At 45.3% G+C, this 12,332-nt stretch overlaps 1 protein-coding gene across 1 annotated transcript; it reads left to right on the forward strand.

Annotated features, from left to right (window-relative positions):
- The first annotated feature begins 3,928 nt into the window (after window positions 1-3,928).
- On the forward strand, window positions 3,929-10,067 carry ZIC2 (Zic family member 2). The gene is made up of 3 exons (XM_051984072.1): window positions 3,929-6,195; window positions 8,048-8,211; window positions 8,513-10,067. Exons 1-3 carry the CDS (start codon window positions 5,127-5,129, stop codon window positions 8,879-8,881), a joined length of 1,602 nt encoding a protein of 533 aa, XP_051840032.1. The 5' UTR covers window positions 3,929-5,126; the 3' UTR covers window positions 8,882-10,067.
- The last annotated feature ends 2,265 nt before the right edge of the window (window positions 10,068-12,332 follow it).

A 12,332-nucleotide genomic window follows, 5' to 3' on the forward strand; every position in this document is an offset into this window, starting at 1 on the left:
AACAGGTTAGGTTTCCTTTTTGTTTCCTTCTCCTTCCACTTATGAATTTACATATATCTATTCTATACAGGGAAGTTAATCTACAGAAATGCACAATGAGAAATAGACCTACCATTTAAAGTACATTGGGTCTTTGGAGTATACATTTCTTGAGCACTGGTTATCATTGTTCTTCTACCCATCCCACCCCCTACAAATACCATATTCCCCACCCCCCATAAATGAAAAAGCTCAAAAGAGGAAAACAAAAAGCACAATTCAGTCTAATGCAAACTCTCCAGTCCTCGCCAACCCCACTATCCCCATGCTCAAGGAGCCAGTAGCAAACTCCAGTGAGATTTCAAAAGAACAATTTTGGAAAACTTACAAAGAGGGAAATGTTTGCCCAGTTGAGGCAGTTGTTTGTTGTGCTGCAAAACGGGCACTTCCAGAAACCTGTTGAAAAACTTATTTCAGAACAACAATTTAGACAGCAGTTTGGCCGCTTTCTTCAGAGAACAAGTTAAAGTCTATATTTGCAGCAATAGTTCTCAAAGCACTTGCAGTTTCTCTCTCTCAACTCTCCTTTGCTCGATCTTGCTCTTTCTCTCTTCCCTTTCCTTGCTTTTTCACCCAGTGACAGGAGGGAAAGAGGTTTTGCGGTTTGTAGAGAAATAAAGCACTTCTTAGAGAGGACGGCAACGTGACTTTGAACTTGGATCAGCTCCTCTGTTTCCTGCAGAGAGAGTAGAACTGGAGCCCTGAAAGAATAGCAGAGAGAGTCCAGCCTGCGGGGTCTCTGACTGGAATTAACGAATTCCCTACAAACTACCCCATTGCAGGCTCCTGAAGCCACAGAGCCAGAATTCAGCAGGGTGATCTTAATATGAGAATGGTAATGAGAAAAAGAAAAATCAAAGAAAAATTAGAGAATAGGAGGAAGGGCGAGGGAAACAGAGAAGTCAAGAGAAAAATTTTAAAAAGAGATAGATGGAAGGGAAGAGAAGAGAGAAGAGGTCACAATGGATCTGACTATCCAGTGTAATAATTTTTACAATCAAATATAAACAATTCTTACAATTAAAATGGAAGAAAATATTTTCTTTCGAGAATCGTTTAAAAAGTAACAAGACATTTTCAGTTATTCTGTCTTCATCATTATGACCAACAAGAATGAGTAAATAATAATGTGTATAATTGGGTATCTGAATATTTTGGACTAAAGAGAAGTAATCTCTTCCTCTGTCTCTGTCTGTTTGTCTCTCTGTGTGTCTCTGTCTCTCTCTGTGTGTCTCTGTCTCCCTGTCTGTGTCTCTATCTCTGTCTCTCTCTCTCTCTGTCTCTCTCTCTCTCTCTCTCTCTCTCTCTCTCTCTCTCTCTCTCTCTCTCTCTCTCTCTCTCTCTCTCTCTCTTTCCTTTTTTCTTGAAGGAGTAGAGGGCCAGCCATGGTTTCCTACTTTCTTAAATACTTTGGCTGATAGGTGAAATAGGAAACCTCCCTGACTTCAGGAAGAAGGCTCAGACTTCCAAGAACCCGGCGGAAAAAAACTCGGCTTTTGGAAGAGACGTCTCGCCCAGAACAACGACCGTGAGCGGCAGCTGCGTTGCAGGTTTAAGAGCTGGGGCAAGCCAGAAGAGGCGAGTTGGGACAAGCCTAGAAGGTGGCTGGGGAGGACAGCTGATTTTCAGGGATCTTCTTGAAACCTAGAGAAATAAACAAACAAAAATAGCTTTTGAAGAAGAGAAAAAGACAAACCGATATTCCCAACTTCTAACTGGTTTGAAGACAAAAGTGTTTGATTTTTTTTAAAACCCTAACTCAAACTCACAAAAACCTGTAAACAAAACTTCTGATTTCCGGGAGTCAGGCGAGGAAAAGTCGGTGGCTAGCACAGTGTCTTTAATTCACACCTCAGCAGACCCCGGATTCGTCGTCTTTCTTTATCTGTTTAGTTCTATCATTTTATTGTTAACAGGAAACTACCAAAACCTCTCAGAGAGAACTGCCAGGACCTTCTAGTTTACGGATATGCGGACTTGTGCCGTGAACTAAAACAGCTTTAAAAAAAAAAAAAAAAAAAAAAAGGCACGCTGGATTTTCGACAGTGAAAATGTTTGACTCCAGACAAATGACAATCATCATGATGGTGATAGTGACGATTGATAATTCATGATGATGATGATGTTGATTTTAACAACAACAACAACAACAACATTATTTGTGTAGACTGAAAATAATACATAAAGCCGTGTATATCTGTCTTGGTGTCTTTGGCGGGGGCATGACGCTGACACATTCAAATTTTGGGCAGCGTTAGCTTTAAAACACACACAAAGATAACAACAACCTCTTCCAAATCCTGCTGATTTTGATATTTAATTTCATATTGCCCACAAAAAGTTACATTGTATTTAAGTAACTTCAAAACAAGCCGCAAGTAGGGGTCAGGGCCGTGTAAACATTTACAGTAAGAAGGCTTCGGCTGAAGAGAATAGCAAAAGCAGAGGCTGACTTTGTTGTTTGGGGACCTACAGTGAAGGTGGGGGTGGTATTTGTATGTGTACTGGAGAAAGAGGTGTTTGTCTTTCTCTCCTTCCTTCATTTCTTCTCTTTTCCTTCCACCCAGGAACAATTTTTAATAATGTAAAATTAAAGGAGGGGAAGGAACACGGGGGAAAAAATCTTGAAAAGGAAACACTTCTCTTTGCATTCCATTTCTCTAATTCTCCCTTTTGCCTATTCTTCAAGCCCAACTCAGAAGAATCTTAGTGCAGACTTGCAACCTCTAGTGTGTTTATTAGAATTCTATCCCTATTCACCAGCAACTTCTCAGGGTTCCTGAAACAATCGCTTTTGGTTTTGCTTTAAAAAATAAAATAAAATGTAATGGCGGCAAGGGCTAACATTCTCTTTTTATGTCTGTCTTTGTGGCATTTGTAGTGGTGGTGGCCGTAGCTGCTGCTGCTGCAGTTGCCAGAAGCCAATGACCTTTTCCAAAAAGCCCAGGATGTGAGGGCCATCTTTTCCTACCTTCTTAGCCCCTTACCCATTCAAACGCTGCACTGACAAACCTGTGACCCTCAGACCCACTTGCCCTGAGCCAAGTGCAGTGGCGCTTTTCGCCTTGTGCCTCAGGCGCCCACCACCATCACCACCCCAGCTCTCTCCAGAGTCTCTTCCAGGGGCAGCGGTGGGCGCTGGCGCTGGGGGCGCAAGGTTCCTGGATGTAGTGGCGATAGCCTCTGCGGCTACAGCTGCCCCTGCGGCTTCAGTCTCTTGGACCCAGCTAGGAGAAGGGGTTAGGGGCCGGGGGAGGGGACAGGGTGGAGAGAAAGAGGAATGAAAGCTAGAAGAGAAGCTATGGGGAGGCGGGAAGGACTTGGGGCCCAGATAGCGGCGATTAGCCGTCAGGGAGGTAGTGTTGGCAGAGGGAAGGGGGAGGGGAGGAGGAGGGGCCGGGAAAGGGGAAAGTGTGGATTGACTGGGCCGCCGTGACCAATGAGCTGGCGCTGCTAGAGTGACCGTGCGGTTGTTAAAGGGGGCGGTGGTAGAGGAGCTGCCAGTCCAGACAGAGAGGGGAGGGAGGGTGACTAGAGAAGGGGAGGAGAAGGAGAAGAAAGGGGATGGGGGAGGGGAGAGAAAAAAGAGAAAGCAAAATATAAAAATAAAAACAGGAGGCCATAGCAGCACCCCCCAGTATAAACCGCGGGGGAGGAGAGAGAGGGAGAGGTGTTTGGTGGAAGCGGCAAATAAACCCCAACGCCAGGAGAAAGGGGAAAAGATTTCAGCTTTGGATTCCCCGCACTTGCTAGTTCCAGAGAGAATACTCCATCCTCATGGGCTGCTGCTGTTGCTGTTGCTACTGCTGCTGCCGCTGTTGCTGCTGCTGATTCCCCGCTCCCTGCCTGGGCACTGAGAGAGACAGAAACTCGGAAAGAGAGAGAAAGAGATCACTTTTTAAAATTGTTGTTATTGTTTTTAATCCTCCTCCACTCTCCCTCTCCCTCTCCCATCTCCCTCTTTTCCCCTCCCTCTTCCCTGATTTCCCCTCCCACTGCCATCTCCATCACTGTCGCCACAACCTCCTCCTCCTCCTCCTCCAACACAACTTAAAGAAAGACAGGAGCGTCTGATTCCTTCATCTGTGGGAATTCGTTGCTGTTGCAAGTTTACTACGTGAGATACATCCAATGCCAAGCACGAAAGAAGAAGAGGAGGGATAAAAAACAAACCCCAAACCCTGAATCATAACAATACCCATACCCGAGAGGAAAGGAGCGGGGAAGGGGAAAGAAAATCCCAAAGCCGGCAGCTAGAGGAGCAGGAAGGGGAGTGGATTGTCCCGTCCTCCTCCAGGGCCACCCCCCCTTCCCACCCCCTGTTCCCCACCAAGATCAGGTGGAGAAGGAGGAACTAGCAGAGGGGGCAGTGCGGCGGGTTGCGCATCTTCTCCCAGTCTGCTTCTCTGCCTCTGTTGTGCAGTTTGGATTTTTTTTTAATTTGATTTAATTTTAATGTTTAATTTTGGGGGGGAGTGATTTCTGTGATAGTGACACAGATCTCAGTGGCGTGTGTGTGTGTGTTCGTGTGCGCGCGCGCGCGTGTGCGTGTGTTAGGGGGTGGGGGGCCTGTGTGTGCAGGAAAAGGCACAGCGCTAGCCCCCCTGCAACCCCCCTCTCATCTTGTCTCCCCCCTCCCTCCCTCCCTCCCTTTCCCTCCCCTGCCCGCCCGCCCCCGCCACAGCTCCTTTAATACACTTTGGTTCTCCGCCTGGCTTTGGACTCTTCTTCTCCTCCTCCTCCTCCTCCTCTTCCTCCTCCTCTCTCTGGTTTTGCTCCACAACACAAGCAGCTCGAAGCTGCAGCTCCGGGCTGCGGGAGCAGCGGCTGCAACGGCGCGGCGGCGGAGGCTAGCCTAGTAGCTGGGCTCGAAGGAGCCCACGGCTGCGGAGGCTGAAGCTGCCGCTGCCGCTGCCGCGGCTGCTGCAATTCGAGGAGCCGCCACCGCCTGGAGCAGCCAGGAGCCGAGCGAGGAGAAGGAGCCGCCCCGGAGTTGCGCGAGCAACTGGGGCAGATATCAGCGCTTCCTCCGGGTATAGCAGCCCGAAGCCGAGCGGTAGCCGCAGCCCGAGCGGAGCGAGCTGACCATGCTGTTGGACGCGGGGCCGCAGTTCCCGGCTATAGGGGTGGGCAGCTTCGCCCGTCACCATCATCACTCGGCTGCCGCGGCAGCAGCGGCCGCGGAAATGCAAGACCGCGAGCTAAGCCTGGCTGCGGCGCAAAACGGCTTCGTGGACTCGGCCGCCGCCCACATGGGCGCCTTCAAGCTCAACCCCGGGGCCCACGATCTGTCCCCTGGCCAGAGCTCGGCTTTTACCTCGCAAGGGCCCGGGGGCTACCCGGGTTCGGCCGCAGCCGCAGCAGCCGCTGCAGCCCTAGGACCCCACGCCGCCCATGTAGGCTCATATTCGGGAGCACCCTTTAACTCCACCCGGGACTTTCTGTTCCGCAGCCGAGGTTTTGGGGACTCGGCTCCGACCGGTGGGCAGCATGGGCTATTCGGGCCAGGGGCGGGAAGCCTGCACCACCCGCACACGGATGCCCAAAGCCATCTTCTGTTCCCAGGGATCCATGAGCAGCACGGTCCTCATGGCTCTCAGAATGTTCTGAACGGGCAGATGCGGCTGGGGCTGCCGGGAGAGGTGTTCGGTCGCTCGGACCAGTACCGCCAAGTGTCCAGCCCCCGGACTGACCCCTACTCGGCGGCCCAGCTCCACAACCAATACGGTCCCATGAATATGAACATGGGCATGAACATGGCAGCGGCCGCCGCCCACCACCACCATCACCATCACCACCCAGGTGCCTTTTTCCGCTACATGAGGCAGCAGTGCATCAAACAGGAGCTCATCTGCAAGTGGATCGACCCGGAACAACTGAGCAATCCCAAGAAGAGTTGCAACAAAACTTTCAGCACCATGCACGAGCTAGTCACCCACGTCTCAGTGGAGCACGTCGGGGGCCCTGAGCAGAGTAACCACATCTGTTTTTGGGAGGAGTGTCCTCGGGAGGGCAAGCCCTTCAAGGCCAAATACAAACTGGTCAACCATATCCGTGTGCACACCGGAGAGAAGCCGTTTCCTTGCCCCTTTCCCGGCTGCGGGAAAGTTTTCGCACGCTCGGAAAATCTGAAGATACACAAAAGGACCCACACAGGTAATTGCTGAGTCTGCTGTCTCGAGGGTAGTAGAGAAAGGGAAGAAATGTAAGGCTTTCCCCGAAGGTTGAAGGGGGAAAAAAAAATCTCATTTTATTCGAAAGGGGCCTTCATTTTTGGACCCTTTCGACTCTGTGTGTGCGTGAGTGTGTGTTTAGAAAGAGAAGAAGGCTGCTTTGTTGTCGTTTAAATGTTATATGTGGCATTATTATAATTTTAAATGCCAAAAACATACCCAGTCTTTTCAGTGAGAGTACTTAATTTTCCAAGACTCTCTAAAAATATTGATGTGAATTGATCATACACACACACACACACACACACACACACACACACACAAATAACCTCTTAATTTGGAAGACATGAGCAGATCTTGGAGATTATTTTGCCTTTTTTTGTTTTCTATCTCATATGTGTGTTTTCATGTGCCTTGTTTAAGGGTCGACACGTCCCTTTCTGCGACTGCTTCCTATTAAATTTAACTGGTGTGAGCTTAGGCAATAAAACATTTTTCATTTTAAAAGTGTTTTTAAAGTCATACACGAAGTTATTTGAGGGGGTTTAAAGTGGTTTGGGCAACAGTTTGTTAAAGTATGTAATGGGCAACGAAAGATTTGCGATTCCCAAAACTTGAACTAAAAACCTGGCGAGCTAAGAGCAGGGCAGCGCGGCTCCTGGTGGGGGAATCGCGTGAGAAGAGAGAGTCGCAAAATAAACACGTCTCCTAGCTTCATATATTATTCATTTATTACCAGGTTCCAGCCTAAATTGTGCCAGACTATTTCATAATAGAAAGCCAAATATTTTAGCAACTTCCAACATCAATATTTACTTGAAAACCGGACGAACGGTAGGCCTATTGTTCTCTTCTGTGGTAGGAGGGATACTAGGTGCTAGACAAGCTTTTAACAAGGTTTAAAATTTGAGAAATTTATTTGCATGAAATGCCCGCATTAAAGTCACTGTGTCTGAACGGATGTCTTTAAAAAACAATTTAGGTGCTAATGGAATTTAATGTTAAATGGTTCCCTTTCCAACTAGGGGGATGTTTGAGTTATCACACCTCTAAATTACTCCAAGCATTTGGAATTCTGGCAACAGGGCGTAAAAACCGTATGAAAATTAAATGGAGTTGGGAGGAGAGATTGGAAGGCGTTTAGCTTCTACCGGATCTTCGTCTTCCTGGACTATCTATTTTTTTTTTTCTTCTTGGACTATCTAGATAGTACCTCTTCCCTAAAATTTACTTTAAAAAAAAAAAAAAGGAAAAAGGAATGGAAGTGATGGCAGAAATCATAATTCTTTTTGCAGGATGTTGGCTGAAAAATAATGGGGTAGTCACCCATCTGTGCCCCCTTCCCAAAGCACACACAACAACTCTAAATTTAATAGTCTACTGGCCTCAAATAGAAATAAATTAAGCCCAACAGCCTGTGTAAATTTTTTTTAAATATTGAAAATATTTTGTCATAATAACAGCTTATCGATCCTGAGGCAAACTTATTAGAAGCTACAGATCAACCCATCACTTTTTTTTTTAAGCTCTCTACAGCCTAATCGACGCCAAATAACATTCATTAAGCTTCACCCCCACTCCTACCCCCAGCAAATGGACATCAGGCTGGAAAGAACTTAAAAAAAAAAAAAAAACAATCATAATTGCCATGTTCCTTCTTCCTTAAAAAAAAGGAAAATGCAAAATCTTAAAGTGAATCGTAGTCCCTACGGAAGACCACTGTAACAACCTTTCGCTCCTCCGCCCTCCCCTAAATAGACATCCGCTGTGGAGTGGATTACAAGTCCAAGTTATTTGTTTACTATCATCAAGCCCTGCTTGTTTATGCTTTCCAGGAGAGAAGCCGTTCCAGTGTGAATTCGAAGGCTGTGACAGACGCTTTGCCAACAGCAGCGATCGGAAGAAGCACATGCACGTCCATACCTCGGATAAGCCCTATCTTTGTAAGATGTGTGACAAATCTTACACTCATCCCAGCTCCCTGAGGAAGCACATGAAGGTACTTGAGCAAGCTAGGGCATTCTGGGGAGACGATGGTCTCTTTTTCTCCCCTTTTTATTTTGGAATCTAGCCTATGGGTTAGAGTCTGGGAATGGGGTAGTGTTGGAGAAATTCCTGCACTAATTGGAGGGGGGAGGGGGAGGGGTTTCAGCTTCGGCCTAGGCCTCCTGTCCTCTGCGATCCAAGAAGCTCTTAGGGGCTTGGTGGTCTGAGAGACCCTGCTCCCCTGATTCAGCCTCACAGCAGCTGCACTCACACCTAGTACCCTCTTGTCCTCCCCCCTTCCTTTTGTCTTTCAGGTCCATGAGTCCTCCCCACAGGGCTCCGAATCCTCTCCTGCCGCCAGCTCGGGCTATGAGTCCTCCACCCCACCCGGGCTAGTGTCCCCTAGTGCCGAGCCCCAGAGTACCACCAATCTGTCTCCGGCTGCGGCAGCGGCGGCGGCGGCGGCGGCGGCGGCGGCAGCAGCAGCCGCTGCGGTGTCTGCGGTGCACAGGAGCAGCGGGACTGGAGGTGGTGGCGGTGGCGGAGGCAGCGGCGGGGGAGGCAGCGGGGGTGCCGGTGGCGGCGGTGGAGGGGGCGGTGGCAGCGGCAGCACCGGCGGGGGCGGTGGGACCGGCGGGGGTCACAGTGGCCTCTCCTCCAACTTCAACGAATGGTACGTCTAAAGGAGGGGCCAATCTCCTTTTCCAACCCCCATTCCCTTCAGTTTTTCCCCGAGTCCAACCAGCCCTCATTCTCCACCCTTCTTCAGAGAAAGGGGAGAGAACAGTTAGTGATAGTGGATGTTCAATTATTTTTGTTCATACCAGCAAAAGGATTTTAAAAGTTAAAACAAAAGATCTAATCTCGAAGAGCAAAACCTTCCCTTCCAAAGTCTCGGAAACTAAAAAAACAAAAACAAAAACAAAAAAACCCACAAAAACAAAAAGACACGTACAAAAAAACAAAAACAAACCAACAAGGACACCTAACACAACAACAACAACAACAAAAAAAAACCCAAACCAAACTCCCTTGCTTTCCTCCTCCTTGCTCTTCCTCCACTCCCTCTCCAGGTCTAGTTACTCGTCTCTTGACAAACTGTGTACATAGTGGACTCCCTCCTTCCTTCTCTGAGGTGGTAACGAAGTTTTAATGGATTCTTGGTGTATAGAAGTTTGTCCATTTGTAAACCGACGATTGAGTTTCCTCCCCTCCCCCCCTTCCTTGCCCAAAGTGATGGACTTTTCTTTTCTTTTTTTATTTTTTTAGTTCCCCGATTTATTTTTAAGTAACGTGGAAGAAAATGGTTTATTTTGTATTGTGGTATTGAATATTGTGTTCCTTTTTATGAGGCAACTTGATTGTAATCTTCATGCAACTATAGACTGGAAGAAAAAACCGTGCCAAAGTCTCCATTCTGTTTTTCCAACACAATTCTATACAGCACACACACACTCACACAAACACACACCACCACCACCACCAACGCTTGTGAATGTATTTTTCTGTTAGCTGGGTTTACATGTGATGTTTTAGTGCTTTTGCAAGTTCAATTTGTTAGTTCCTGTACGGAAGATTGTGGGGAAAAATAAACGTTGTGCCGTTAGCTTTTTCCGTAATAACACCCTTCCTTCTGTAAATATCCATTACCATATTTATCCATTTGTAATTAAATTATGGTATTAACTTGCTACAGAGGAAACAATATTTATAAAGAATGTTTCTTAACTATAAATATGTACAATTGTGGGCATAAACTGTTTCAGAATTTTTATTTGAAGGTTTAAGTGGTTTCATCATTTCTTGTGATATGTTTTAAGAGTAATGCATACAGAAATATAATAAAAATGTGTTGAAACTGCATGAACACATTCTTCTTTTATCAAGAGTTTTCTTAAAACAGGAAAGAGGCATCTAGTGCATGAAAGATATGTTTCTCAATGTGTAAGATGACAGAGTTCATGGATAGGAAGATATTTGTAGATTTAGCCAATATTTCCGTAGAAAGATACTTTCTAAAATGTCTTCTATACATACTGTTAGTAACTGAAAGTAAACTAATATTTTAGAAACTTCTGAGAGACTTAGTCAAAAACCTTAATGGATTGTTTTGAGATGATTTTTCAGCTAGTTGGAATGAATTTATAATACAAGCACTTTTTCTTTTTTTTTTTTCTTTGCTATTTCTCCCCCTGAAAAGTGTAATTAGGTAGCTTATTTGTAAACTTGCAGCAAAGTGATAGCACTTTGATTTTGAACTTGGCCAAATGATTATTATTTAATAGACTTAATTTACCAGTAGGCATTTCTTTTTTTTTTCTAGCTGTCTTAAGCTAAGAATTAACTACATAAATCATATGCAACAATTTTCAGTTTTGAACAGAATAATTACCCCAAAAAAGAAATAATAAGTATAAAATTTTATAATTTAATTTAGAAAATTAAATCATCAGCTGTTGTTGTTGGGTGAGGGCACCCCCCCCAAAAAAAAAAACCCACAAGCAAAAACATCCATATACAGAGAAGACTATCAAGCAAGCTAAAATTAAAAAAAAAACAACAACATTACAGACAAATAATTGGAATGGGGGAACCTCTTTGTGACATCAATAACTGGTTGGACTTTTATGGTGAGGATGGGAGCCTGTAGAAATAGTTCTAAAGAGCTGTCAAACCATAAGACTTAGGAAGAAAGCAGAAGGCAATTAAAAGGAGAGAAGGGGAAAGAAATGGGATGGAGAAAACACTGAGAGGCTGGGACTAATCAAGACATCTCTGTCTTCTCAAACAACCTGGAGATTTAATACTCGGCCAACTCCACTTCCAGTCTTCTATAGGTAGTAGAGACAGACTGAAGGGACTGGGATGGCTGTGGCAACTATAGGGAAAATAAGCAGCAAAGCCTGATTTATATAGAACTCCAAGTCCCTTCAGGAACTAAGCTGCTTTTCTTTAAAACTTGTCCAAAGCCAGTAGCTTCTTTAAATCTCAGTTAACAACCCAAGCTATTTGTAGTGCTTGTTTCATCCAGGTCTCCAGTCTACACTCTACTCTCACACTTATTTTACTCTTGATGGCTGGAAAAATAGGCAAATATAGGTAACAACTCTTACGATTGTCATTCCGGTTGGATTAGAATGCCGTAGCTGCTACCTGTTTAGTCGACAACCATAAGCATAACCCAGTTGTGAAGGGGGGAGGAGAGAGGATGGAGTGGGAGGAGAATAAAAAGTCTTAAGGGGCGCTATATCCCAGGGACAAAGTTTGAGTCCATTTCTCTCTGTCTTTCTCTCTGTGTCTGTCTCTGTCTGTCTCTCTTTCTGTGTGTGTGTGTGTGTGTGTGTGTGTGTGTGTGTGTGTGTGTATGTGTGTGTGTGTATGTGTTGGGTATGTGTAAGTATCCCAAACGATAGAATCGCTTCATTCTCAGCTGCCTTGTAGCTTGAAATGTTAATTCCAAAAGTAATTAGGTCACTATTAAATTGCAATTTATAACTCATAATAATATTAAGCAAAATTATTAAAATAATTGGCATATATTAGTAAATTTTAGGAGACAAATTATATTTATGGGGATGAAAAGTCTCAAGTTTTCGACATCCTCCTTTCTTTCCTTTACCCCCTCAATTCTATTAATGGTGGGGAGAAGAAGGAAGAAGGTGATGCAGTGAAAAGTTATTTATTACATATTTATTTTTAAAGACTAATTTCAGATAATGTTTTAAAATGTTAATGGTTTAAAAACCGTGGGCTATTCGTAATGAAAGACGCATACTGCGACCAGACAACTTTAGTCATCTCTACGGTCTTAAGAACGTTTTCTTTCAGTGAGCTTCTAGCTGATGTGTGTGTGTGTGTGTGTGTGTGTGTGTGTGTTTTCGTAGAGATAAGAATACAATAATCACCGATTTATTTTTACCATTTTCAATGTACAAACTTAAAAGGAGAGACTTTGTGGAATCTCCTTCTGAACTCAGGAGAGTTGGGCCCCGGTGTGGAAAAGGGAAATAAACTATGTATGGAGGAGAGTGTTGAAGGGCTTCCGTGAGTGGAGGAAGGATGTGGGAGAAAAAGAATCGAGTGGAGAGAAGAGAAGAACTCAGCCCTTGCAGTTCATATAAACGTCTGTCCCAG

Source organism: Antechinus flavipes, chromosome 3, assembly GCF_016432865.1.
Source record: "Antechinus flavipes isolate AdamAnt ecotype Samford, QLD, Australia chromosome 3, AdamAnt_v2, whole genome shotgun sequence".
Lineage (NCBI taxonomy): Eukaryota > Metazoa > Chordata > Mammalia > Dasyuromorphia > Dasyuridae > Antechinus > Antechinus flavipes.